We start from the raw sequence: 26,518 nt of genomic DNA on the forward strand, positions 1-26,518 counted from the left end.
TGAGTCTTGTGAATGTGAATGGATAAATAGATGGATGGATGGTCCTTTGGTGGATGAACCAAAAATGAATTAAAATCTCTTAAACAAGGTTTAAAGAGTTACCAAACATATTTATTTTGCTAAAATATTGCACAACACACCCGATAAGAATATGAGATCTTTTTTGTATGAGATATATCAAGCATTATGAATGCGAAGTAACAGACAGACCAGTTTTTATTGCAAAATATAAATACACTCTTATACATAAAATATTTTATAATGTTTTAAGATAATTTTATCCAAAAATACTGCATAAGCTTTTTTTTGCTAAGCACCACCCAAGTACTCTCATAAATCACTGCGTACTGTTAGCAGCAACCAATCACAAAGTACTCAAGTCTTTTCAGTGCAGTCACCTATCGGTGTGTTTGGCTGGCGTAGATATCTAGTAGAGGCAAAAAGTCAGTCAGTGCACTTGTGGTAACATTAATGTTAGTGGCCGTGTTTGTAAACCTAAATGTAAACCTTAAAATAAACATACTATCACAAGAACTGTCAGCATCCTCCGAGGTAGGCTTCCAAATTGACTTTAACAAATACACCAACACATTTTTGCAGCACTTTCTAGGAAAAAAAGTTGTTTTTGAAAACGATCAATTGAAAGAGAAAAAAATAAAACAGAATAAATAATGTGCAATCTTGCCAACAAAAATGTTTCATCCTCAATCAAAGAAGAGCTGCTCTAAACACACAGTGTTAACTACACTGACCTTCGCTGTAAGCCAACACCAGCAGCCAAAAATAAACCCGGGTCTGAAACAAGTTCACAGCCATGGCATGTCCTATACGGCAGAAACAATTCCCTACAGGCTTTAGGTAAAGGTAGAAGAACCACAGCATGGAGCTTTTCTCCACACTCAGTCTGAATAATACAGGCCAATGATTCATAACTTATCTTTGACTTGCTGCGATACGACTGAGATAAAATACAGGATTCTTCAAACAGATGAATAATGCTGGGCTTTTAAATACAAAACATATTTTGTACTGGCATATTTAATAAAATCTCTCTCTACTGCAGGTAGTTTTGTGTGGAACAAATCTGGTTAAGGCTATTAAAGAATGTCAATCAATCGATATACTGGGCAAGCCAGCGAAAACCGTCTCCATATCCCTGTCGCTTCAGCACACTGCACATGAACACCTCCATTGGCCTCAAATTCAGCTCCTTCAGCGGCACTTTGCCCTGAAAAGAAACAAAAATACACATCAAAAAGAACAGCTTCAAATCTACAACTCTATCCAGCAACCTTGCCCATGAACACTGAACACATACAACACACATCTTAAACTTTAACCGTGCTTTAAGCTCTATTAGAAAAGGTTTTGCCTGACTCATCAGCATGGATCAATAAACCCACGCTTAGGTCTTGAACCAGAAATGATCTCTCAGATTTATACAAAAAAATTTAAGTGGAGTAAAATATCGTTGTGGGGCAGTCTTTTCTTCTGTAGGTCGATTTGGCCTTGTTGCACAGAATGCACATACACTACCCAGCCACTTTGTTAGGTATCCCTGAACTGCTCAGTAATCCAAATATCTATATATTTATAATGTGATCCCCACTCAATGCATACACTGAGGCTGAGCAGGTCTTCACCAGATTTTATATTGTTAGCTGGCTGACTGCTGAGTCCACCCAGCTGCGATCTGGCTCCTGAAAAGTAAATGGATAGCCACTGTGACCACAGTATACCCAGCTTCTGATGGCAGCTTCCAGCAGGATAACACACCATGTCAAATAGCTCACATCATCTTAAAATGGTCTCTTCAATGTCACAGCGAGTTCGGTGTGCTCAAATGGCTTCCACAGTCACCAGATCTCAATCCAGTAGAGCACTTTTTTTGATGCAGTGGAACGGGAGATTCATATCACGGATGTGCAGCTGACAAATCTGTAGAAATTGTGTGATGCTATCATATCAATATGGACTAAAATCTCAGAGGAATTTGTCCTTGATAAATTATGCCATGTAGAATTTAAGCAGATCTGAAACCAAAAGGAAGTCCAACCCAGTACCCAGCGAGTGTATATGTACTACTTGTTGAAGTCTTAAAAGCATAGTAAGAAGACTGTCTCTAAGTACTGTTGCTATGATTATTTTAGTCTTTCCAACACAGTAACGTGTACAAACAGTAAGAAATTGATATAGGCATCGTGGCATCGCCTTTTATTTTCTTTTAAGTGCTGTTTTGAAGCCTTGAGTTTGACATTTTGGCTGCCACACCTTGATTTTTTTTTAACTGGATGTAACAAGCAAAAGTTAGATTTGACTGTGAAACACACAGCTGGTACAGGGGCGTAGCCAGCTTTATCCTGTATTTTATTCCAAAAGGGACCGTACTTTACAAAAGAACGTCATGTGCAGTAAGTTATGAACTGAGAACTCAGACTGTAAAGACACCAGGAAAGTATTTACTGAGGTCAAAGTTCAAGTGAGCAGCACTTTCTCATAGACCTTTATACAATCTGACTGCTTTTTCCCACCAGAGGTGTCGCCTCCTGCTGGCCACTAAAAAGAATGCAGGTTTGAAGTACTTTGACCAGGTTTCACTTTTCCAGAGACTACGTTAACCTTTTAAATACAGTTTATGGTTTAGACCGTATGAATACCAAATGACTCTAATGCTCAGCAGATATAAAGCTCCTGCCAGACATCACATCATCATTTAATCCCACATTTCTTGTACAAACCTTTCCAGTTGTATGCCCCTGAAGACCAAGTACTCCCCTGAGTGCATCCTCACTGATGGCCTCTGGACGGTCTATCTTATTGCCCAGGATTAGAACCGGGATGTTTGCAATGGTTTCATCTGTTAACAAGGCCTACACACAAGAAGTGTCATATCAGACATATCATACAGATCATTCCTATCAGTGGCAGCTATGGGCAGCTGTCTGTGTTGACATCAGTACAATTAACTCACATCCAGTTCAACTTTTGCTTCTGCTAGTCGCATATGGTCAGCACAATCCACCATGTACACGATACCGTTTATGGCTGGGAAGTAGTTCTTCCAGATCCTTCGTGCTGTAAAGACACACATTTTCAGTATTTTTGTGCAACACCTCAACAAATACATCAATAATATTTTGGAAAGCTCAAAAATAAGATTGAGAATCACTTTTTTTTTTTACCCCCACCTTGTGTATGACCTCCAAGGTCAAATGTCGTAAAAGTCATTCCAGCTATTGTCAGCTCCTCGGATGCTAGGGGAAGAGGGGATTGACTTTAGGATAAGCAGTGAAGAAACACATCGCTAATTCCTGAGGTGACAAGTGAAAATATACTTGGGTATAGTGTCGGCATGTGCTGTCCCAGCCTGTCATCCCTGAGCATCTGCAGGAGCGTTGTTTTTCCAGCATTGTCTAGTCCAAGAAAAACCATCTTCCCAGTCTTCTTGTACAACCCTGATAGCAAAAAGAAGTCAAATTGATGGGTTTAAAAGAAACATTGAGCAGGAGAACTGGGAGCCAGAATAGTCATAGAAATATCTGTAAGACATATATTTATATATCTATGTTTTGTAGAAATAGAGTGAATGCCAAAAACAAAGTGAAAATCTGCATATTTGTTAGTATTCAGGCTGGAATTTACTACAAACTGTCTATTTACCACCTCCAAGCTACCATTTTGTAAAACAACAATATCAGTCTCAAGCTATTTTGTCCTTTTTCCTTTTGGTTTGATTCAGGCATTGTTTAGTATTTCATCCTTGTGTCCTTGACCTGCGAAAGCTGAGGCACAGAAAATTCCATTGTTTTTTTCACACACTAAGTTTTTGCTGAGATCTGATATTCTGGAACACAGAACCAGCTCTAGATCCTCTCAAGGATATTTGAGGATATTATGGTTTCCATTGCCAGCTATAATACAGATACTGGACTCCACTAGGGCTGCCCTTTGTTATCAGTTCTGTTAATGATTCTTATGGGCTTATCTTATTTTTATGGGATATCTAGCCAAGGGGTGGAGGGTGGAGGGTTTGGTGGTCTCAGGATCTCATCTGAACATCGAGTCATGACCTCCACCTTACTTTGAAGTGGTTTTCAGAGGAGTGTAAAGCAGCTGGGATGACACTCAGCTCGAGACTCAGCAGAAATCGGCTTCCTCCGAAAGGTGTCTCAGAGTAGAGCTGCTACACCACCATATTGAAAAAAGACAGTTTGAGTGGTACAGAAATCTGACCAGAATGTCTCGCAGGTGCGTCTTAGGTGAGGTGTTCAGGGTATGTTCTACCATGAGGAAACCCAGGGGCACAACCAGGTTATGCTAAAGAGATTACATCTCTTGTCTGGCTTGGGACCACCTTGGAGTCCTTTCAGGAAAAGCAGGAGGAGGTGGGAAGAGAGAGGGAGGTCTCTACTTAGCCTGCCACAATTCAGACTCAGATAAATGGCAAATATAGGATGATAATGGATGAAAATTTGGAGATTTATTTCAATACCTAATAGTTGCAAGACGCTGCTGAAGCCCCTGTAGATCCAATCAAATAGAAAAGACATTTCTGATGACTTCCTGAAAGACAGAAAGCTGAAGTTAATTATGACAAATTAAAGACAGTGATGTACATAAGATGCTAGTCATAAAGTCTGTAAATGAAAACATGTCTCAAATAAAAACTTTTTAAAACTACTACAAAAAGCCATCATCGAGCACTGAAGCTCATTGTTAACCATTATTCCTGACCCTGCGTGGATTACTCTGCTGGTATGTGTAAGCTCCGTGTAATCACACGAGTTTTAAAGCTTGAAAGGAAAGGAGCTAAGCAAAGCAACAAACAGCCTTCAGTGATTTTTCAGACGCTGGTTTGATCTGAGAGCTGTCTCACTCGCTCACAGTGATCTTCCCCTGACTATTTTTGTGAGGGTTGCGACAAGGACACTTGATCTTGGTAGTCTCCCCCTGCCTTCGCTCAATGACACACAAACACCTGTCACTGGGTGAACTTAAAGTGAATAGTGAGGCCTGTGGGCTCTGAGAAATTACCCAATTGTTAATGCCTTTATTATATAATGTTTTCATAGGGTCACTTAAATATCAGCGTGGCATTTAACTGCTTCATCTGTGGATTTAAAGCTGTAGCACTGTAGGCACTGCTCATAAACTTTGCTTTGCCGTTTTAGTGATGAAATGAACAAATCAGCACTCCAAAACAAGTAAACACGGCTAAAAGCAGAAATCACGACTGGCTCACTACTCTTTATAAACGCTCGTTCCAGTGAAATCACTACTATAGTCCAGCTTATCACGTGCAGCTCCGCGGTACCGACGTCAGCTAATAAACAACGGTAAATTTAATAAACACGAGCGCGCGAAGGGGTCCACAGTGACCAGTCCTCGGCCTTTATGATGTCGGCAAATGGCTTCAATAAGCAGACTTGAATGGAAAAGTTTAAACCCCAACAAAGTCAACTTAAATCAGCATTTGCGGCGTTACCTTGGTCAGCAATGTTAGTGAACTGAACTCGTCCGTTGTTTTTTTTTTCTGTCTCGAAGCCTCTAACTTTGACAGTTAACCGGAAGTACGTCACCGGGTTGGCTACTAACACACCAAGTTAAGAAGTGCGCATGATGGGGTTTTTTGTTTGTAAGTTTTTTAATAATAATAAAAATTTCAAAAAGTACACTTCAAACGCTCCTGAAAACATTAATTTAAAATATTTTTTAATTAATTTCTTTTTTAATTATTTCTTAATTTGCTTTTTCACACTGCTGACTGTAGTTTAATTTTAGTTTGCGGGGGTGTGGAAGGGATGGGGGTGTGAAAAAAAAAAAACATACTTTTCATGCCACTATCTTTCCACATTTTCGGTGTAACCTTCCTAAATACATAGTATCAACGTAATTAAATGTTAATAATTAATTATACAGTTTTCCTACCAGGAATTGAAAAATAAAGGAGACACAATCGCCTCTTAGTATAATTTTGGGCTACAAAAACTGGGCCTCGGGATCTAAATTTAATATATAGAACCAACTTATTCATTTATGTCCTCTGTAATGGACATTTGTTTTTGATCTATATCTTTTTACTTATTTGAGCTACCCTACTAAGTCCCGATGTACTAAATATAGGACATCCTGGGCTTTCCATTAATATCTCACGTGTTTGGGTGGCCTCTTTTAGCGCTAAAGAGGAAGGAAATGACAAAAAAAGAGTTCAATGGGAAGATTCATTTTTCCACGGTTCTCAGGAGGAAATGTATAATATCTAGTAGTTGAAGCAGAGTGCAAATATTACTGTATATTGTAAAAGTAAAGGCGATGAGGGCTGTGATCACTAGGTGGCAGCATTACAACCATGAGAGTTTAGTCTGATCTGAACTAGTTCTCAAACTTTTTGTTTCTTGCCAGATAACACTTTTTAAAATCACTAATACATTTTTTTAAATTAAAGAAATGAAAGTACTCAAAGAAGCGGAAGCGAATGGATGGATGGATGGAAGTACTCAAAGATAAGTTCAGTTGCAAATTATCAGCAAACGTCATTTCCCTTAAAACTAATATACTGATTCAACTTAGTTACCCCTTTTTTTAAACCGTTTTTCTCACTGGCTATTTTGTTCGGTACATGCAAGTAAGTTTTGGCTTTTACTTTTCTCTCTACCTCAATTTCTGCTGCAACATTTGGATTTTAGGGTCACAATTTGGCATAAATATGAAAGCATGGATCTGTTCTGCCTGGTGTCAAAGCATCAGGGTTTTGGCTATGATGTAAAAATGGTGCGGCTATTTGATGCCAATTGAGCATCATTGAAATATCACAGCCTACCTGAATATTGTAGCTGACCACATCCATCCTTTAACGACCACAGCGTACCCTGTTGGAAGCTGCCATCTTCTGATGCTTTCAACGGGATGTGGTGGCGTGCCCAGTTATTGCATATAAACATAAATAACAATAAAGCCCATGGTCTAAACCAGTCGTTCTCAATCTTTTCTGTTATGCCGCTTGAGAAGCCAGATCACAATAAAAAAAAAAAAACAAAAAAAACAAAACAAGCAGAACTCTTAAAAAAAAAAAAAAAAATTGAATTTAAAAAACTGATTGTTTCAGCTCCATCTTTCCATTAAAATCAGGCGACTATAACACCCTACAGTTTGAGAACCACTGGTCTAAACTAAACACTAATGACTCCAAAGTCACACGTTGACGATAAATTAACCAGAGAAGCTTTATTAAAGCAGTTCAGTCTCAGACAGGACACACGTATCTACTAGGCACAGTACCTGTACTTTGTTCATTACAGCACATCTCCAAAGAGATTACTTTTTTTTTTTTTTTTTTTTTGGTAAATAAGCGAAAAATCGTTGGTCATGACATAAGTGCTCTCTTTCTCTACAGTATCATTACTATTGATCAATAGTATCGCTATTCTTCTCCATCTACAAGAAAATAGGTAAACCCAGACCCCACCACCCATCATCCCATTGGTTCCTAATCCAAGTCTGTCTTCAAGTATTCCTGTGAGAGATGAGCTTTCCTCCTGGTCCACTTGAAGGTCTTCTTTTACTTCCTCTCATAGTAGAACCATTTATCAACTGCGAATGAAAACAACCGTGTAAATCTCACATCTGAGCACTCAACCTCAGAAGTAATCATAACAATTATATGAAATGTTACCTGACGAGGGGACAGGCTCTTCTTTTCCACACGGCCATGTCTTAAAAAAAAAATAAAAAAAAAAAATAGAAAGAAGAAAGAAAGAAAAATCCATCAAAGAGGCCCAAAGTTGAAATTTCTGATGTTATATTGCAAAATCTGGCAGGGATAAAAGTCTTACCTCACCAACAGCAGCAGTAGCTTCATCTGCAGAGCAGCAGAAAGGGCTGTCGCCAGCTGAGACGCATGTGTTTTTGCTGTTTTGTTTGATAATATAGAGATTTATAGTAAATATGGCTACTTATATTCAAGAAATTAATGGCTGCAAGTTTGCATTTCTTCTAAAAGCAGCTGATAAAAGTCACAGTTTACCAGTTCAGTTCACCAGCGTTAACTTTTTGGGAAATGAGGGTGTTCCAGAAGTTGTGAGTGCTCTTGATTACTTCAATGGCAAAGTCCTGAAACATAAAACAGTAACTACTTAACTGAGTGTAGGAGTGTAATAGTAATTATAAAGTAATCAAAGCTGTTACAACTGAACATGCAGGAACTAATTTGTCAGTTCCCAAACTGAAGGCTAAGTTTGACAAGGAAGAAGGAAATGCAGACAAAGTGTTTAAGAAAATGATTTATCGGCTAAATGAGGTGTTAGGTGGAGACCTTGTCTTTGAACTCCTCATTGAAAGCAAACTGGTTTTCTGGTTTCCCATCTGGCACTTTGTACCTCCTGAACCAGTTGACTGTGGCCTCCAGGTAGCCAGGTTTCAGGCGCCGGACATCACCAATGTCTAATGATGGACAACATCATCATCATCATCGTAAGTTCATGACTCTGATGCAGAAAAACTAAAACTGAGAAATCTGAGGTGCTTACTGTTAAACTCGCTGGCCTCGGGGTCATCGACATTGATTGCAATCACTTTCCAATCTGTTTCGCCCTCGTCGATCATGGCCAGGATGCCGAGGACTTTCACTTTGATTACGTCACCACGGGAGCACACCTACACAGGACGTTCCAGCTCATGGTTAATTTTCAGTAACAAAGAAGAACTCACAGAATTGGCAGTATTATCCATTTATGAAATGAAACACAATCCCAAAATCATCAGCATGCACTGCACCTTACTGCCGATCTCACAGACATCTATGGGATCATTGTCACCGCAGCAGCCAGTATCTCCATCTTTATGTGCCGGATCTTCCCACGTCTAAAACATGAAAGCAGGAAGTTAAATCACTCACTGTTCAAGCAATCTACTAATGTGGATACTTCAGCTCTTTTGAACAAAATATAGACCTGAGGAATGGCTCCGTAGTTCCATATGTAGCCTTTATGTGGGAAAACATTGGCAACATAGCGCAGCTTGCCCTTCTTAACGTCCTGCTTTATTGGATTCAACAGGTCTTTTGTAGCAATCTGAAAGAAATTAATTTTTAATAAAGTTAATATTAAGTTCATTCCTGGCAGATGGCATGAACTTAATGTAACATTCACAGCTAGAAACAATAATTCTTAATACAGCTATCCAAATTGGGAAACAATACATTAGCCACAGTAAATACACTGTGGAATAAGCTCAAGCCAAATCTTCCAAGATCTGATGCAGAATTCAGAGAGTTCATCACAGTGCAAAAAGTCACTAATGATGACAAAACTCAGGGAAAATTTATTCTTAAATGCTAAGACGAGATCCTGGTAAAGATGTTTGCAACCAGAGTTCCTGTGGTGAAAATCTGGAGTAATGAAGGCGACTTTCAAGAGGCTTAGGAGATTCTTCAGCAGGGAACAGAAGAAAGCAGCTGACAAATAAAGATGTAGGGGAAATATTCTGTAAATGCTGAATGACAGCAAGTTAATGAAATGCTACAGATTAACTGGTGCAGAGATAATGTCCGCGGTGGAGCTCATTAGAGATGTGCTCACATCTCTCGCCCAAGGGAAAAACGCTTTAACGGCAGAAATTACAGCGATCGTAACACTCAAACATTTGGCAAGTGGAAAAATATAACAGTGCAGCAACAATGACTTCACACTGTCACAGTGGAGTGAGCACACAAACATTTACAGCACTGTCACAGACTCATATTATGAAGCAGCTCATTACTGTATTGAAATGACTAGCACAGGAAATTAACTACTATAAGCGATGCAGTGAAAAAACCTGATTTTTTTTCTCCTTTTGCATATTTGTCACATCTCCATTTTTCAGATCATCAAATAAATGCGATTATTAGACAACGATAAGCTGAGTAATTCGAAAATGCAGTTTTTGAATGATTTCATCTATTAAGGGAAGAAAGCTATCCAAACCTATATGGCCCTGTGTGAAAAAGTAATCACCACCTAAACCTCATGACTGATTTTGCCACCATTGGTAACAAGAACTGCAATCAAATGATTGTGATAACTGCTAATGAGCCCTAAACATCGCTATGGAGAAATCTTCAGTCTCGAGACTTGATGAGTGACAAAACATTTCTCCCACCGAAAACGATGAACGGAGTCAACTTTTTGGGATACTTGCTGGTGTGTTTGTGTGAGGCATTCTTCTTCGGGATTGTCTGTTTGAGAGTTGAAATCACAGTTCCATCAATTACAACAAGTCATCCAGGCACATTTTTTTGTTCTTTCCTCCTTGAACTCTGCCATAGATGCCATTTTTACCTAATCTCTCTCTTTTTTTGTATTGTTGAATCATGAACTATGACCTTCACTGAGGCAAGTGAGGCCTGCAGTTTTTTCAGATGTTGCTCTGGGTTCTTCTGTGACCTCCTGGATGAGTAGAAAATATGCTCTCGGAGTGATTTTGGTAGGGTGGCCACTGCTGGGAAAATTCACCACCATTCCAAGTTTTCTCCATTTGTGGTTAACGGCTCTCATCATTCTTGGTTAGTCCCAAAGCCTTAGAAATAGTTTTGTAACCCTCTCTAGACTGCTACAGATCAGTGACTTTGTTTCTCATCTGTTTTTTAGATCATGGCATGACATGTTGCTCTGTCAGACAGGTTCTCTTTAAGTGACTTCTAAAAGCAACAGGTCTGGCAGCAATCCAGTCTGAGTGAGCTAGTAAAACTGAACTCTGCTTTCCAAAAAATGTGTTAAACATTTAATTCATGTTTTAACAAGTGGGGGATAACTTCTTTTTTTTTTAATATACAGGGCCTTCCTGTTAATAGAACCATCATTTAAAACTGCAGGAACACTGGAAACTGTCCTTGTCAAGGGAGATCATTGTCTGAAGTTGCCCCTTCTCCCAAAGAACAGGAGTCTACTAATGGAAAAATTATATACGCTGGACTATTACCTGCACTATTCTCCTATTGGTTCAAACAGGTATTGCACAGACTTTGCACTAGATTAAAAAGCATGTAATATCTTATCTGCATTCTCACGCACACCTATGTCAGGGCTACACTCAGTGGGTGAAAACACCTCAAAAGTATATATATTTTGTGTTTGTGTTCCTTCTTGTGTCAATCAACTGCACCTTTAGAAAGAATGCACTTTGCGCACCACCAGTCTTACCTCCATTTTTGCATTTGTCCATCTTGGCACTTCAACAACCATGTGAAAGATGTTCTGAAAAACAGACAGAAAGAAATCTATTGAACTGTCTTTAAGTTATTTTAAGTTTTTTTTATACATACTTAAGCGAGACAATTCTAAACTTTTTATCATGCATCCAAGTTCATGCTCAGATATTACTTCAATTAAGTGCTGCTGGCAGATAAGATAAATAATTCACAGCAATCACAAAAGGTATTGACACAGCACTGAGAACATGGAGTAAAGGCCACTGCCTTGCGAATCGATTATTGCCTCACTACTGCAGAAAAAAAAAAAAAAGCAGCTGACCATCACGGCCTGTGCTGCAGGTGAAATTCATCCTGAGGGCTGATCTTATAAATGCACACATATTTACACACGTAACAGTGTAAAGGTGGCTTACCTGGCCCTCGTCAGCATACATAGGTATGTCATGAAATGGTGAGATGTACTTCCCTTCAGCATTTTCTGCAACAAAGATTAAACATTGTATGAATACGGCAGGCAAATACAAACTGCTCAATGACAGCATTCAGCTGAATGAAGTCATTCATATCCTGCTCGGAGGCCCCTGCTTACAAAGGCTGGACTGTGCTTCTTTACTGCAGCTGGCATGAACGTGCTTTAATGAAAAACCTGCAGTAATCTAGCCATAAAAACTGTAAACTGTGAGACAACAACAACACTAGATTATAATGTGCTGATAGTAATTTCAGCAAGGGCCTTGACTAAGTATACTTTGACCCACAATCAATAACAGCAGGGGTTGTTATAAATCATTGAGGGCGTTGTCCCTCCATCTCCAAGGATTTATGTCGTCTGCAGGTATTTTAACATCGTGCGAAAGTGAGCCAAAAACAACTTCCTTCTCCCACGTACAGCCAGGTATATAGCTGTTAGGTCGCCACTTCATGTCAGATCCATCATCATTATTATGTCACAGGGCAAAACCGAAAGAACCGGTTAGGCCAGTTTATTGGACTAGAGATGAAATTTACTATCGGTTTTAAAAAGTTATATTAATTCCTACTGCAAGGATATATGTAAATACACACACTTCACTGATATGACTGAAGGGAACATGCGAAAACAAATGAATAAGTGACACGTGGGAGGTTGCGGCTAGCCGGTGGCGTTTGAAGAGAGTCCTAAAAGTAGAGAATAAAGACGAAAAGTTATAACTTATGCTTATTTCCTACTTACTGAAAAACAAGCGGTAGCTCAGGGAGTTCTGGTTTCCCCTCTGTTCTACCGAGAAGCTCATGTTTTCGTTTGGCTTTCTGTTTCACGCTGGATTTGGGTGAAGGATGGCGTCGGTAGTCTGCGCAAGGCTGTCGCGCTGCGTTGTCAGTCACCGAGGGCACCGCGCATGCGTACTTAGCCAATGATGCCTTCACAGGCAATTGGAAATATTGGGTTCAACAGAAAAAAAAAATTCCACCCATTGAACTTCATTATTATTAACCAACAAGCTAGAACTTTATTTGTGAACATCAGTGCTAACAATATTATCCACGATACATGTGTACTAAAGGTTGAGAGTTTATACAAAAAATATGAAACATATATAAGATATAAGACATTCACATTCACAAACTGACATAATATATTAAATTTGTGCAAAAAATAAAGATAAGAAAATTGGGTTAATCTCAAATTCATTTAAAATATTTAAACAGTCCTGCTAACTTAAGGGTTTTCTTCTCATTTTCAAGCTTTAGCTACTTACTTAAGAGTTTAAATGATGTCAGCTGTCTGTTTTTGTGGTTTAAAAAAATGTTCCCTGACAAAACAGTCCTGATAACAGAGTCTAAATCTGGATTCTCAATATATGTATTCCAAATTCCACTTAAATGTGGAATTAATGTTAAATGTGAAAAAAGGCCCATCAACAAACTCAAGCAAAGCAGCAACAACGCAGGTTAAACAAATATAACAATGTGCAAATATATGCACAAACAATTAAAGTCGCAACAGGAGTGCAAGTGATGGCCTCAAATCCAGTAAGCAGACAGAAGCGGATACCTCACCATGCATAAATTTACAAACAGGTCAACGTTGAACGAAAACACCTGTGCAGTGTCTGAAGGCACCGCTCTTCCTCTCTGCTATCGGGAGATGGAAAAGATGTCTTTAGCTGAGTGCCCCTTCATCTGCAGGAGGAACTGATGACCTCAAGCTCTAATGATTATATATCTCCTACTTTCACTTCATGCCTCCTCTGCAATAAACCTGCTGGAAGGGGGAAACAGAGAGTCCATGTAACGCCATCTACAGGTCCCAAATTGGAACAAGATGGCCTCACCATGCAGACCCATGCAAGAAGCATTTTGCCAGTAGATTGTTTTTGGTCTGGCTGTTCAGATGCATAGTTGGTGAATTTTTAGTTTATTGTCTGTCTGGTCTAGTTTACAAACATCCAGTCTCTGTTGACAAAAATTATGTCAATCTCACCCCGCACACTCTCAAACATGGAAACTATTGGCATCACACACACGCACACATAGAGAATCATCTTTTCTTTTGAAAAAGAATCATACAAGAATATACATAGTTAAGATAAAGGATTGGGCGTGGAGCTCTAAACTGCATGAATAACTACAAACTGCTCTTAGGTCCTTCCAGTATTTCTTGTTAGTTGTCAATCATGCTTCAGCTTCCTGCTCTTGTTGCTGTCCAGTTCATCTTCTGCCCTTTCTTTTTTCAATCCAAGTGCCTTGCCATTATATTTGTTTTGATCTGTAGATAATGCTTTCAGCTAACTGCCCACATACATACTCAGAGGTGACCTTACAATCATATTCACATTGGATCAGCTCACCACTGATGCTACACCTTCTGAACTGCTTTGAGCTCCAGGAGGTTAACACAGCAGACCCATTATGACCAGATACAGCTGCCAGCTGCCCTCCATCCAACTAGTGATGCACCCAGAAACAGTGCTTTTACTAGCTTTTATTCTCTATTTCTATTCTCGCAGACTCCTTCATATAGACATTCATCCACAGAGGATGTAAGAGGCAACCTGTATGAAACAGCTTACATACAGAAACTTTAAGGTATATCTGTGTTTTGTAAAGGTTGATTTAAAATGCCACTTCCGACTACACTTTAATTCTGAGGCAAATGGAGTAGATGATCCCAACGTGATCATCTATGAGAAAGCTTCCAGCTGCTCGTATTGGAGATCATCTCCCTCACATCCCCCTCTATCACACCAACCCTCTGCACGTTCTCCTTCTCTACATCCATGAATCGTTTCTGAGGACAAGATTCATGGATGTCCTCTTTTCCTCTTGCCTGCCAGCTCCATCGTAAACATCCTATTGTCCAATATATATGTATTTTTCTCAGTGCTAACATCTCCAAACCATACATCATAGCGCGTCTCACTACCATCTTGTAAACCTTCCCTCTTGTAAAACACGTTTGCTGCCATCCTTCTCATACTTGCCTCTTTAGCAACCTTAAAAATAGAAATTAACGTGGATGTGTATATTTTACAGCAACACCAAACTCAGTTTTAAGAATTATTATAATTATTTAATACATTTTAATTATAACTATTTCCTATTCTGCTATTAAACCCTTTTTCATAAAATAAGAGCTAATGTTTTCACTTTTAGCAAGGAAAGAGGAAACTATACATGCATGTATAGCCATGTCCCCCCTTTTGTTTTGTTTTTTTATGTATCATGACAGAAACACCATTTCTTGTCAGCATGCATGATTTCCGAAGAACATACAGATTTCCCTGTTAACGTATAAAAATAGGCTTCAACCGACAGTGACGCCTCGCACCGTTCACCTCACATCCGGCCGCAGCTTGTCGTGCTTCCTGCCTTGCTGAGGGAGGGGACGGTGCTGACGGCTGGGAGGACGAAAGGAGAGACAAGAAAGCTTTAGGGAAGACATAAGAGAGTGGGGAACGGCCCGGGTTTCCACCGTCCGTCGGGAAACAAACACCCCAGTTTTCTGTAGCTGCTGGATTTGTCACCGAATCGGCGCTAAACAAAAATGTCGACCAGTCGTCAGCTTAGCGAGAGCAGGGCCATCCCGACCAAGACGGTGTTGATCAACGACACAACGCAGCTACCTCATGACTATTGTACCACCCCCGGAGGCACTTTATTCTCTACCACTCCTGGAGGTGAGAGGGCAGCTCGCCTGCTTTGTCGTCGATTTGTAGGGAAAGAGGGGACTATTGGAGTGAGGTGGTGCTTGTGGTCTCAGCTAAGCTTCAACTGTTCCTGGCAGTGTTGGCCTAGGCTGCCTTGTCATCCAGATGAAAACAAAAACAAAGCTTAGCCCCGCCCCCGTGCGCTCTAGCTGCTGCCTGATTGGCTCGTTGGCAACGCAGAGATTCCATTAGTGCACTGTTACCTGAAACTGTGTGTAAAGAAGGTGTACGTGTTATGTTTGCCAGCAGTGGTAAACAGAAATCTGATGATCGTTAGATTACAGGTAAAGGCGTGTCTCTGTGGAAGCTCGTTTTCACCACTGGGATTTTTTTTTTCATGCATAAGTCAAAGTTTTGACTTATTAACTTACTAACTTCAAAATGAGTTATTAAGTCGATATTTTGACTTATGGATCGCAAGAAGTTTAGTTTTTCAGTGGCAGAAACAAGCTTCCATATGTTTTAGCTTCAGTTCATAATACTGGATGTGTGATTTCTACAAGGACTCAAGCAGGGGTGCCAAACATAAGGCCCAGGGGCCAGAATCGGCCCCTCAAAGACTCCAATCCAGCCCACTGGATGGTGTTGGAAAATGTGAAAGAGTGCATAAATTTTGAACTTTTAAATGTATTTTAATACGTTTTATATATTTTTTTCTGCACATAAAGATCTCCACCTTGTCAGTGTATACGTACAAAGTGATTAAGTAACAGATAAACAACGAATTAAATGTCTTGACAATAGGTCCGCAGTAAAACAAGTCCTGTAAATGAACAGAAAGTTGGTTTTGTAATTATAGCACAGTATGGGCAATGAGCTACCAGAACTTTCTGTAATTTTCCACATTTATTTGTTACAATTTATCCCCAAAGAGTTGTGCTGACAGATTTCTTTCATTTACTACAGCAGCATTTCTTTATCATACAGAGAAATATTGTTGAAATTGAACATTTGTTTGTATTTCTCATATTTATATCTCTCGGGGATTAAATGTGTAGTTGAACTGTTTTCAGTTGCAGAAAGGGCAGTTTCACAGGTCCAGCCCATTTCAGATCAAAATGGGCTGTGATGCGGCCCACAATGTAAAATGAGTTTGACATCCCTGGACTAAAGGATCCTTTCCAATAAGGACAATTTTACACAATTTTCCTGCCTGACTGGCGTCATTGATATGCTTTATTCTGCATAGTAATAGTACTTCCACAGAGACTTTCTATTAAAGTATTCATTTCTAGAAGTGGGTGGATAAATCCTAATATCAATAGTATTAATATTGGATCAATAGTTTGTTTCTATCTTCTATGTTCAGTATGTAGCCGCTGAATTGAGTTAATTATTATTTGGGGAAATGAACAAAAATACCTCAAAGATGCACTATAAGAATATATCTGGACCTTTTTGTGTGAACTGTCACATCTGTTGCATTTATGGCCTTTAGCACGGATACAGGCAAAGAGAGGAACATTTACATTACAGGTCTCCACAAAAACAGTGCACAGTATTACACAACACTGTTTTTCTTTCATTATCAGCAAACGGTTTGTACAGGAAATGTCTGTATTAAGCATTACAACCACAAAAGGACAGTCAGTTTACAGTGAAATGAAACTGCTCAACTACACTCTAAATGCACATTTAGTTTTAGGCTAAGAAACCCCTAAGAATGGGGTTTCTTGGAAGCAGGAAGAAAACGCCTGAGAGGAAGAAGTGAAACTAAAATTTGAAGAAGCTCAGCTGATTTGATCAGTCACACAGGTGCTGCTGATGAAATCAACCTGACCTGCGCTGCCGTTATTGTGAACAAGCTGATGTTAATGTTATTAGTTTCACCTGTGTTTGCCTGCTATGGAGAAGAGGAAAAAGGTCAAACCGCTTCTTGAGTCAGCCAAGAATGCAAATACTGTGATGTCACCATGGCCATCAAGACTGCAGATTTTAGTACGTTTATTCAGAAATTATTAGACAATAGTGTGTACAGGGAAACTCTTTAAGCAAGTGTCTTTCTGGTAATCAGAGACCATACTGAACCTAATGGGGAAGCATTTGCAGGAAGTTGGCTTCACTAATGTTATTGCTTATAGTTGACTTGGCCTGAATCTGGCCCCTCTGGATGAAGACCAGGCTTTTGCCTTTAAACAAATTAGGCTGCACCCATATTCGCCATCTCTTTGAAAGGTAGCAGAAACTTGATGTGTCCCGTTTCAGGAACCCGGATCATCTACGACCGCAAGTTCCTCCTGGATCGGCGCAATTCTCCTATTGCCCAGACTCCACCGGCTCACCTGCCTGTCATCCCTGGCGTGACCAGCCTAAATGTCCTGACTGAGAACCAGAAGAATGAAGCCAACAACCACGTCAACAACCACGGTGGCAAGCCTACAACTGGTAAAAGATAGTAGCCTATTCATTATTCACTGTTCCACATATTGATTAATTAATCTGCTTCTTCTAGACACATCTTAATACCTACTTGTCCTGTTCGCTTTTTTTGTGCTTTCAAGGTGATGATGCTCAGTTCGAAATGGACATCTAACCGACTGGAACCACACCAGCAAAAGGAAATAACCTGGCAACACGTGTGCCAGTGGCTTGGCTTGTAGAAACCAATGTCGTGAGCCCTCATGGCAGCCATCTTCTTTAGCTCTTTGTCTCACTGCTGGATGTATTGTGTGTAAACCATGGGGATTCAGTCTATCATACAGGTACAGTGTGGCCATTGCTGGAAACTCAGTTTATTTGAATAGATTTCCATGGTTACCAGTTGCAGTACAAATTAACTTCACAACAAGGGAGCGTCCCCCAGAATGCCCAAACAAATTAGTCCAATTTCTCCAGAGTCCCCCAGCAGAGACGTAAAACAGGTAATAATCCACGTAAATTGGGAGAGGAAGTGGTTATTTTTTTCGTCTTGGCCTCGGAATCAATCGAAACATATGAAATTCCTCACAGTCTTTGGTTTTGTAGACCTTTGTTAGCATGATATTTCAGTGATTTTTGTTTAATTGTTTTGGAACTACTTGAAAAGCCCCACAGTCTATTATTATCAGTTGGACTCTTTAGTTTCCAGTGATGGTTTGTAAAGAGATGCTGTGTTTTCAATTAGGTGAAGATTTCATGCCATTCCAAGACTTCACTCTTCATTACCAACACAAGCGTGCGTAAGTTTCCAATTTCCAAGATGTGTTTTGTTTTTTGTTTGTTTGGTTTTTTGTTTGTTTTTGTTTTTTTTGTTGTTGTTGTTGGGTTTTTTTTGTTGTTGTTTTTTTTAAGAATGAATTTTAGCCTGCGATTGAGCTGTTTTTAATCAAAAACTGATTGTACTTCCCACTTATGTAAGGTTTCAACCTGGCAACTGACAAACGAGCTTTTGATTTTAGTTACATTTCAGTATAACAATATAAAGCCACTCAATTCATCACGACCGTGGCCTCGCTGTGATTTTTATTTTCATGTTTCTCGTCTGCCAAAAAAAAAAATTACTTTTTTTTTTTACTACACTTTGATCTTGTTGTGTTGGCAGGAGCTCTGCATTCATAATTTGATAAAATCGAAGGATACTTGGCACCATGTGCTGGGAGCTTTCCAAACCAGATAAAAACATTTAGAAGAACATGGAAACGGTTAATATCCCGCTTGTGTTTTTGGATTTTGGAAAACTTGAAATAATCCAGATGTTTTTATATGCATTTTATTTTTTAATACGGTTTCTTAGTACTGAGTGAATTTGTTTGGATATGAGCACTGTCAAGCCTGTGGATTTGTTGGAACTGTTAAGCAGCCAGAAAACACTGTTTGCATCAGGCTTGATGGATGCTGTAATCAAATCTGTCCCCCAGTGTCCTTAACCCATTTTAGATTACCTTGTTCATCTCATGAATCACGCCTGCCCATGCCTTACTTTACATGAAATGCAGTAACTAGGTACCTGGTCATCAATTTGTACTTTCCAACAGATGTTTATTTTTTCACTGCAACATTGAACAGGTAACATTGTACTTGGCAATTGAGCAAAAGGAATACTTTTTATTTTCTTTGCCATTTTTCTTTCCTCAAACAGCTGTGAAGTTTGGAAGTGCAATGGTAAATATGGGATATTGAAGTTGGCAATGTGAGAGTACCGCACACTCATTATGTTCAAATGATTTTTTTTTTTTTTTTTTTTTTTTTTTAACAGCACAAATCATATTCATACCTGCTAATTGTACTCTGTCCAAGTAGCAGCTCTGAACTCGGTAAATGACTCAACATGGAATTTGTTTCTCAGTAAGACTGGAACCTCTGATGTCTGTCGGATTATTATTTTTTTCCTTCTTTTTGCCGTTATTAATTCTGGCCATGTTTCGTGATAAGTCTTTACATTACGGCATTATAATTTACATGGCAGATTTCTTTCCAGTGACTTCAGTTTCACAAAGAGGGCTTAATATTATGCTTTGAGAGACAAATTTGAAACCAATTTTACTGTAACCTTTTGTTCTGATTTTTAAATGACGTTTATTTTAAATGAGACTCCAATGCCAGTGGACACTGTTGCTGCAAGATCAATAAAATTCCGTAACAAAGGAAAAACAAGATTTTGGGGGCTTTATTTTTCCTCTTTGTGTGTGGTTTTGGCAACTTTGAGAGGCAGAATCACACTCGTGCAAACAGGTGCGCAGAAGTTGATCTTTCTTCTCATCTGACTACCCCTGTAAACATTTTCCTGTCTTTTATTCATTGAGTGTTGTTTAGCGAACCACCTATTACCATCTAACACAATAGTGCATGTGAAGTACTTTCTTAAAAAAAAGAAATGGTGTTTGGTGTCTTGTTGGTGTTTACGTTCATAAGTAAATTGATTGCTCTATTTCAAAAGCGCATAATAAACAAGAGGGAGGATACTGAATTACCACCAACAACACTGCACCACTTAGTTTACATCTTTGAAAAAGGGCAGGGTGATGGACTTAATCCTGTCCCTGTTACTGCTCTTTGATAATCTCTTCAATGACTACATATGTATGCACGTGTAAAAACAAATCTGACCTATACTTGGTTTAAAAAGAAAAAATCTTTCTTTTTAAACTGTGTTTGGAAATTGTTTGAGCTCTACGCTTAGTCTATTCCCCGATTTTACACCATATATGAATATGCAAAAACTATATTGTCATTCCCCCCTATTTTTATTTTTTTTATTTATTTTTTTTTTAAGGGGATGGGCATTGTTAATGTGGATGGATCTTGAAGCTCCAAAAGAGGTGTGCGTTTGAGGTTACCCTGACAAAAACCTGCACTTATAGTGTTCTTTTTTCCAGCGCAGTTTGGAAATGAAATGCTTTCATCAAAAAGCAATTTGGTCCTACCTAAAAGGTTCAGCCCAGTATGTTACAGTATTAAAAAAACAAAACTGCACCTTGTGCTTCTTTTGTTTCCTTATTATGTTGTTAGCTGTGTTATGTGTTTTCTGTCCATCCTCTAAAATGAATGAGACTACAAAATGAGAATTGATGTCTATTGAACTGAAGAACTGCCAGAAGTGTTGTTCATTATGTCATTTTACTCTAGAAGTTTGTTTTCTCCACTGAAAACAAGTTTTGTTGGACTGACTTACTTAAACCAATGCGAAAATTACTAAAAACTGGGAGAATCTAAAATGTAAATTAAGTCAAAATTTTGAGCTAATGGTCTAAACCTTTGAGATAAGAACCAGTTTTTTTTTTAATAACCCGATATTTTGTATAGCAACAAGAATTTTTATTTGTCAATGGTTAAAAAAAAAAAAAAAGTAGCAGTATTTTTTCCGATGAAAAACAATTTCTTATGTGGCAGAAACAAACGTCCACAGTTTTTACCTCAAGGCCAAATGTTTTTTATGGTGAGGAAAGTTCTGATTTTTGCTTTAAAAGTATCATATAATAGGCTATATTTCTTTGTAGCGTAATTAAGATGCTTTCACATTTATTAAATATTGTTAGAAACCGAAAAAAAATTAAATTTCGCCGATTTCATCTTTTCCATCAGGCAGTACGAGTAACATGCCCGCTCAATTTTGTGCAGGCATTAATCCGGTTGCCTGCTGGTCCTTCCTCCTTTTCTACGTCCCTGAGCGAGGCCGGCGTCAAGATGGTGAGTCTTGTGGTGAAAATTGCGAGTAAAATCTGTCGATCATCGTGGCCATCCGTTCACCAACACACATTTCTCTCAGACCAAGTGATCCTTTAGAGCTGCTTTATAATAAAATGTTGATATTGTTGTAGTGTGAAACGATCTTAGAGAAATTTCAGCGATACCGTCAGGATGCTAGTCTGACTGAGGTCGATCCGCATATTGCACACAACAGCGGCTACACTTGTCTTTCCAGTCGTTGTAAATTGATTTCTATGCACCACATGGCCACATTAATACGCGTAGATAATCCGTTAATTTAGTAAATAAACACAAAATAGCGCAGCTTACAGTCCTACCTATGGCAGCTAACGTTAGCATAATTACACTAATGGCGGCCCACACGTTAGGCTAGCATGTTTGTTAAAGTACCACAGGAACACTTCAGTAACGGGCAGAAATAGGCTTTACAGCAATTAGTTGTTTTATTTCTAAGTTAGCACACCGTGTAAACGTTAGGAGAGTCGAGGACTTAACTGATATTATGTCAACATAGTGGTAGGGGTGAGACAGATGAGCCTCTGTCTTCACTATTATGAGACTCTTACAAGTACAGCAGTTTTCTGGTTGCTAATGCATAATTTCCTTCCGTCTTCAGAACGACACTGTAACAGTCAGGACCCGCAAGTTCATGACGAACCGACTGCTTCAGAGGAAGCAAATGGTAAGGGCTCACATGTTCTCAGTTGATCACATCTCGAGCTTAAGCTCCAGTCCTGAAGCAAGACACATTAATCGCCTGCCCCTTCCTCTCTGTAGGTCGTTGATGTCCTCCATCCCGGCAAGGCCACAGTCCCAAAGACTGAAATCAGGGAGAAGCTCGCCAAGATGTACAAGACCACCCCTGATGTCGTCTTCGTCTTTGGCTTCAGGACTCAGTTCGGTGGCGGCAAGACAACAGGCTTTGCCATGGTGTACGACTCCCTAGATTATGCCAAGAAGAATGAGCCCAAGCACAGACTGGCCAGGGTGAGTTTTGAATAACTTTGCTAAGTGTCAACATGAGTGGCTATACAAAGATCAGAGAGCTGTCTGTTGAAATTGGTATATATGAGCAGGAGATGCATGTTCTGTCAGCCATGTCTCAAATTCTGCAACAGTCTGGACTTCCAGTGTAATGTTATGTTATGTTATGTTATTATTTTACCCGAGAAGAGCTTTTGATGACATTAGGATGTAGTATTTATTATTATCCTGAACCTAGAGCCAGGTTAGTACCAGATTTGATGTTTTTAGGGAGTAAAAAATCTGACAGGGATATTGGCTGATATTCTGCATGTAGCTGCATATAAACATGCAGTATGTTGGAGAGATATAGAAAGTGAAAATGATGGGGCTTCTATTAACCTATCAGGATATGTATTTTTTAAAATAGTTAGCACCTTGCCATGAAGACTCTGCTTGAGTCATGAAACCAGAGATTAAGGAAACCAGTATCACAAGACGTACCTAATTCTCTGTACCCAATATGGCACCGTGGAGGAGGAAAAAGGTTATCCCATGTATTTAAACAAATCAAGCTGATTTGATTGTGGCAGACCATTTATTGAAATGTTTTTAACAGTCTGTTAACACACACTGAACTATTAGGATGGTTGTTGTGTGGCCTCCTAATCGTGGTACAGGTATAATGTTGGCTACATTGCATTAGGGCTAAGAATTCATATACCATGGACCATAGCTGATTTTACAGTGGCAAAGCCAGCTGCTGCAAATAAAATGGCAACCAATCAAGGAAGCATCGCAAAGTACTTCCGTACCCCCAACTAGTTGCACTAGTCCCAGTCTTCCATTTAGTGTTTTGCTGTGCCCTCTGTGGGTGTGTGTGAGGTTTCCTGTCCTTTTCAGCATGTAAGGATAGACGAGCTTCAGTACACATGCTGCCTAAAAGAGATCTACAGCAACAAAACACTGTTGCATTTTCAGAATCGGTTCTGGTGACATCTCCATCTTAAGTATGGGATGCAGTGGAGCAGAGAGTATTAAAAACAATGTGGTCAGAGCCATTAGGTGGACATACAGTTTAATGATGCCTTGAACTACCACTAATTCATTTTTTCCAGTAGCCTGTGTTTAAAAGAAGAAAATGTGTTCCTGTTAGTAATATTGATAGTATTATCTCTGATAAAGAAGTGCTAAATGGTGAATCGGTTCAGCCCTCCTGTAAACTAGATACCGGATTTTACATGGATTTGATTGATTTTAAGTTTTTGGTGGAACTCTAGCAGAGCAGCCCTTGAATATAGAGGAAATGTCCTTTCTTAGTTTGATAAGTGTTATTAAAAAGGATGTGTCTATTGAGTCTGTTAAGTCTTATACCTGCACTGAGTTTCCTAAATTTTGCCTGTGACATGTGATTGTCATACAGTAGTATTTAAAGAGACAAAAACTAACACTTGAACTAATAAAAACTAAACTGAAACAAGAAAATCCACTCTAGAAACTAAATTTAATTAAAAATAAAAAGTCAGAATGAAATAAAATGAAAAACTAATTACAAAATATAAACCGTAGCCAGAGTTATAAACTGTAATAACTCTGGCTCTGACTCTGACAGGTCTTTTTTTAAAAGCCTGTCACAGTCTCGAGGTTTTCCATGTTCTTTTACAGTCTGTAAAATAAAATGCGTTTGTCTTTGTCCTCAGCACGGTCTCTATGAGAAGAAGAAGACCTCCAGGAAACAGCGCAAAGAACGCAAGAACAGAATGAAGAAAGTACGAGGCGTCAAGAAGGCCAGTGTTGGCGCTGCTGGCAAAAAGGTATCGTGAGCACTCATTGACCACCCTCATAGTTTGCCACAGGGAAATGGGCTCGACCATTATCCAAGCTACTGTGAAATCTCTGTATTTTATTTGATTTTCATTACACACCTGTCCTTTTATTCTACCCTGCTAATCTTTGTTTCTCCACAACTCTTCTGCTGTTTTAATTTCCTTTGTCATCTTTCCAATCATATCTCATTATCTTCGGAAACTGTAGAAGGTAAATGCTTTCCAGAAATAGACTTAAGTGCAGTGTGCAGATAATCCAGGAGTTACATTCAGTAGCTCAGTAACTCCTGCTTTTGCACCCTCCCTGATCCATCTTTTCACCAAAGCTGTAGTGCTTTTGTCTTTGGATGTACACGAGTCATCCAATATGAAAGGATCTGACCCCACCGGTTAATTCGAAATACTACCCATCCCTTCTCCTAGTACTAACAAGTACTACTGTAAACTAATAGTGTTGTAGTGTTATAAACCTGTTAACATTGCGAGGAGATCGCCCAAACAATACATCAAAGTAGTACTTAATGTACTAGTAATGATTATGTAATCTTCTGAAACCCTGCATACTTCTGTACCCTCTTTGGCATCAGTCACACAGAATAGATCTCTGAATGTCGCAGCCCAGCTGGACGGTGTTTCAGTCCAATTCACTGCATCTGGAATAGCTACAGCACAGCTGGCCAGGAAAATATTGACACTGTCCAGCCATGCTTGTGGTGCTGTTTATTGGCCTTGGTCAAAACTCTTGGGTCCATTCAGAGCTCTTTTCTATTCCACGTTTCAATTTTCAACATGTTAACATCGTTTTTGTGCCATGTTTTGTTCTTGATTTTGCTTTCCATGGATTTCTTTTGCAGAAATGAAGTGTCAGTCTGCAGGTATAGAAGCAGAACAAGCATGGTGTGCTAATGTGTTGCACATCAGACGCTGATAGACCTGAGCTTTGCCGTGCATGTCATTCCTTATTTTCCCTGCAGTTTTCCTTCAGTGTCTTTCACCCCCCACAATGGTGTTTTTAAACTCCCAGCTTATGTGTTTTCCCACTACTCCAGCCCATTCTACCACTTTATCTGCTACAGTGGGCTTTTCCCACTCTGACTTAGATTTGAACAGACTGCTTTGATAGTGCATATCTGTAGCTAATAGAAGCAGAGTGTAGCATGTGGGTTTTAGCTTGTTTTGTGTGGGGAAGCTCAACTAAAAGCCTGTCGATGTGTGAATTGTACTCTGGACATTATGTTCGTCAAGTAAAATGTCTTACTCAGACTGCATTCAAGTGTGAATTTAAACTTTCCCAACAAAAAATGCAACTTTTATTTTGAACATTTGTCTTCTAACTTACGGAAACTCACTGTGAGGTTTTCTTTTGCTGTAGTTTAAATTAAATTTGCTGTGGTATTGATTTTTTTTCTTTCTTTCCCACAGTGATCCCAGACAGCCAGGGAGGGTCTCCGTGCTCAAGATGTTCTTGTATATTGTCATCAAATAAAGTTTGGAAAAAATTGGAAAAATGTCTTTGGGTTTGTTTTTGAAAGAATTTAATTCACCATATGTTTTTAAACTCTAGACTTTGAAAGAAGCCAGCAGGTGTTTGAGTGTTACTGTAAAACACTGGAGGAGTGAAAAGTCAGATAGCTGGCAGCCAGCCCTCTGATCCGAATGACCTGCTGTGTTTTTGTAGGCTGCTGAGTAGAAGCTGTTGGAAAAGCTGATATTTGTAGCTTTGACATCTGCGAATTTCATTACTAAGGACTCTGGGCCAGTTTTCCAGTGTGAGTGCAGTAAATATGATGAATACAAGTTACATATTTACATAGTTAAATGACACACGCAGTGTTGATGGTGACATCCAGTGGCTTTGCTGTAACATTACTGTCAAGCAGCCAAAAAGTGATTTTTTTGTTTGTTTGTTTTTCTTCTTCAATTATTCACTTGTACAACTCATTAAATAATGCAAAGTTTTTATATTTTAATGTAAATAATCTAAATGCAGGGGCAGTAAACCTGACTCAATAGCCATTTCATTAGGTACATCAAGTCAAGTGGCTTTATTGTCATTTCAACCATGTGCAGTGGTACAGTACACGGTGAAGCGAGACAATGTTCCTCCAAGACCATGGCGCTACACATAACAGACAATCAACATAGGACTACATAAATTGCAAAAATCCATATCTGTACATCTTGCTAGTACCAGGTTGGACCTCCTTTATGTCTTGAAATCTGCC

General features: G+C 39.2%; 4 protein-coding genes across 6 annotated transcripts; 2 read left to right on the forward strand and 2 right to left on the reverse strand.

The window, feature by feature from the left end:
• Positions 1-89: 89 nt before the first annotated feature.
• Positions 90-5,607, reverse strand: sar1ab (secretion associated, Ras related GTPase 1Ab). Its single transcript, XM_031735263.2, has 7 exons — positions 5,486-5,607; positions 4,493-4,563; positions 3,336-3,455; positions 3,189-3,254; positions 2,972-3,075; positions 2,739-2,870; positions 90-1,228 (listed from the first exon to the last, which is right to left on the reverse strand). The coding sequence occupies exons 2-7, from the start codon at positions 4,548-4,550 to the stop codon at positions 1,112-1,114; spliced, it is 597 nt and encodes a 198-aa protein (XP_031591123.2). The 5' UTR covers positions 4,551-4,563; positions 5,486-5,607; the 3' UTR covers positions 90-1,111.
• Positions 5,608-7,198: 1,591 nt separating this feature from the next.
• On the reverse strand, positions 7,199-12,559 carry ppa1b (inorganic pyrophosphatase 1b). Its single transcript, XM_031735244.2, has 11 exons — positions 12,402-12,559; positions 11,602-11,666; positions 11,178-11,231; positions 8,949-9,068; positions 8,773-8,859; positions 8,526-8,652; positions 8,312-8,439; positions 8,024-8,109; positions 7,833-7,908; positions 7,673-7,712; positions 7,199-7,590 (listed from the first exon to the last, which is right to left on the reverse strand). The coding sequence occupies exons 1-11, from the start codon at positions 12,460-12,462 to the stop codon at positions 7,559-7,561; spliced, it is 876 nt and encodes a 291-aa protein (XP_031591104.2). The 5' UTR covers positions 12,463-12,559; the 3' UTR covers positions 7,199-7,558.
• Positions 12,560-15,024: 2,465 nt separating this feature from the next.
• On the forward strand, positions 15,025-19,947 carry eif4ebp2 (eukaryotic translation initiation factor 4E binding protein 2). The gene is made up of 3 exons (XM_031735215.2): positions 15,025-15,348; positions 17,584-17,763; positions 17,880-19,947. Exons 1-3 carry the CDS (start codon positions 15,216-15,218, stop codon positions 17,909-17,911), a joined length of 345 nt encoding a protein of 114 aa, XP_031591075.2. The 5' UTR covers positions 15,025-15,215; the 3' UTR covers positions 17,912-19,947.
• Positions 19,948-21,205: 1,258 nt separating this feature from the next.
• rps24 (ribosomal protein S24) lies at positions 21,206-25,801 on the forward strand. 3 transcript variants are annotated; one of them, XM_039622007.1, is made up of 7 exons: positions 21,206-21,232; positions 21,379-21,483; positions 22,121-22,186; positions 22,282-22,491; positions 24,168-24,281; positions 25,148-25,168; positions 25,716-25,801. In XM_039622007.1, exons 1-6 carry the CDS (start codon positions 21,221-21,223, stop codon positions 25,151-25,153), a joined length of 513 nt encoding a protein of 170 aa, XP_039477941.1. In that variant the 5' UTR covers positions 21,206-21,220; the 3' UTR covers positions 25,154-25,168; positions 25,716-25,801. The 3 variants fall into 3 exon arrangements, with proteins under 3 accessions (XP_039477941.1, XP_039477942.1, XP_031591072.2); XM_039622008.1 differs by having other exon boundaries at positions 21,415-21,483; XM_031735212.2 differs by lacking the exon at positions 25,148-25,168.
• The last annotated feature ends 717 nt before the right edge of the window (positions 25,802-26,518 follow it).

This window comes from Oreochromis aureus, linkage group 13 (assembly GCF_013358895.1).
Source record: "Oreochromis aureus strain Israel breed Guangdong linkage group 13, ZZ_aureus, whole genome shotgun sequence".
Taxonomy (NCBI): Eukaryota; Metazoa; Chordata; class Actinopteri; order Cichliformes; family Cichlidae; genus Oreochromis; species Oreochromis aureus.

What these genes read in the sequence shown, in the direction of transcription:
- rps24 (XM_039622007.1), top strand. An exon ending in GCGAGGCCGGCGTCAAGATG is followed by an intron (nt 21,484 to 22,120) that starts GTGAGTCTTGTG and finishes TTCCGTCTTCAG; the next exon opens with AACGACACTGTAACAGTCAG. An exon ending in TGCTTCAGAGGAAGCAAATG is followed by an intron (nt 22,187 to 22,281) that starts GTAAGGGCTCAC and finishes TCCTCTCTGTAG; the next exon opens with GTCGTTGATGTCCTCCATCC.
- sar1ab (XM_031735263.2), bottom strand. Translation starts at nt 4,550, where the DNA reads ATGTCTTTTCTATTTGATTGGATCTACAGGGGCTTCAGCAGCGTCTTG. An exon ending in CAGCGTCTTGCAACTATTAG is followed by an intron (nt 3,456 to 4,492) that starts GTATTGAAATAA and finishes TTTTGCTATCAG; the next exon opens with GGTTGTACAAGAAGACTGGG. An exon ending in AGGGGCATACAACTGGAAAG is followed by an intron (nt 1,229 to 2,738) that starts GTTTGTACAAGA and finishes GTTTCTTTTCAG; the next exon opens with GGCAAAGTGCCGCTGAAGGA.
- eif4ebp2 (XM_031735215.2), top strand. Translation starts at nt 15,216, where the DNA reads ATGTCGACCAGTCGTCAGCTTAGCGAGAGCAGGGCCATCCCGACCAAG. An exon ending in ATTCTCTACCACTCCTGGAG is followed by an intron (nt 15,349 to 17,583) that starts GTGAGAGGGCAG and finishes GTCCCGTTTCAG; the next exon opens with GAACCCGGATCATCTACGAC. An exon ending in CGGTGGCAAGCCTACAACTG is followed by an intron (nt 17,764 to 17,879) that starts GTAAAAGATAGT and finishes TGTGCTTTCAAG; the next exon opens with GTGATGATGCTCAGTTCGAA.
- ppa1b (XM_031735244.2), bottom strand. Translation starts at nt 12,462, where the DNA reads ATGAGCTTCTCGGTAGAACAGAGGGGAAACCAGAACTCCCTGAGCTAC. An exon ending in GGACAAATGCAAAAATGGAG is followed by an intron (nt 9,069 to 11,177) that starts GTAAGACTGGTG and finishes AATTTCTTTCAG; the next exon opens with ATTGCTACAAAAGACCTGTT. An exon ending in CGAGGCCAGCGAGTTTAACA is followed by an intron (nt 8,440 to 8,525) that starts GTAAGCACCTCA and finishes GTCCATCATTAG; the next exon opens with ACATTGGTGATGTCCGGCGC.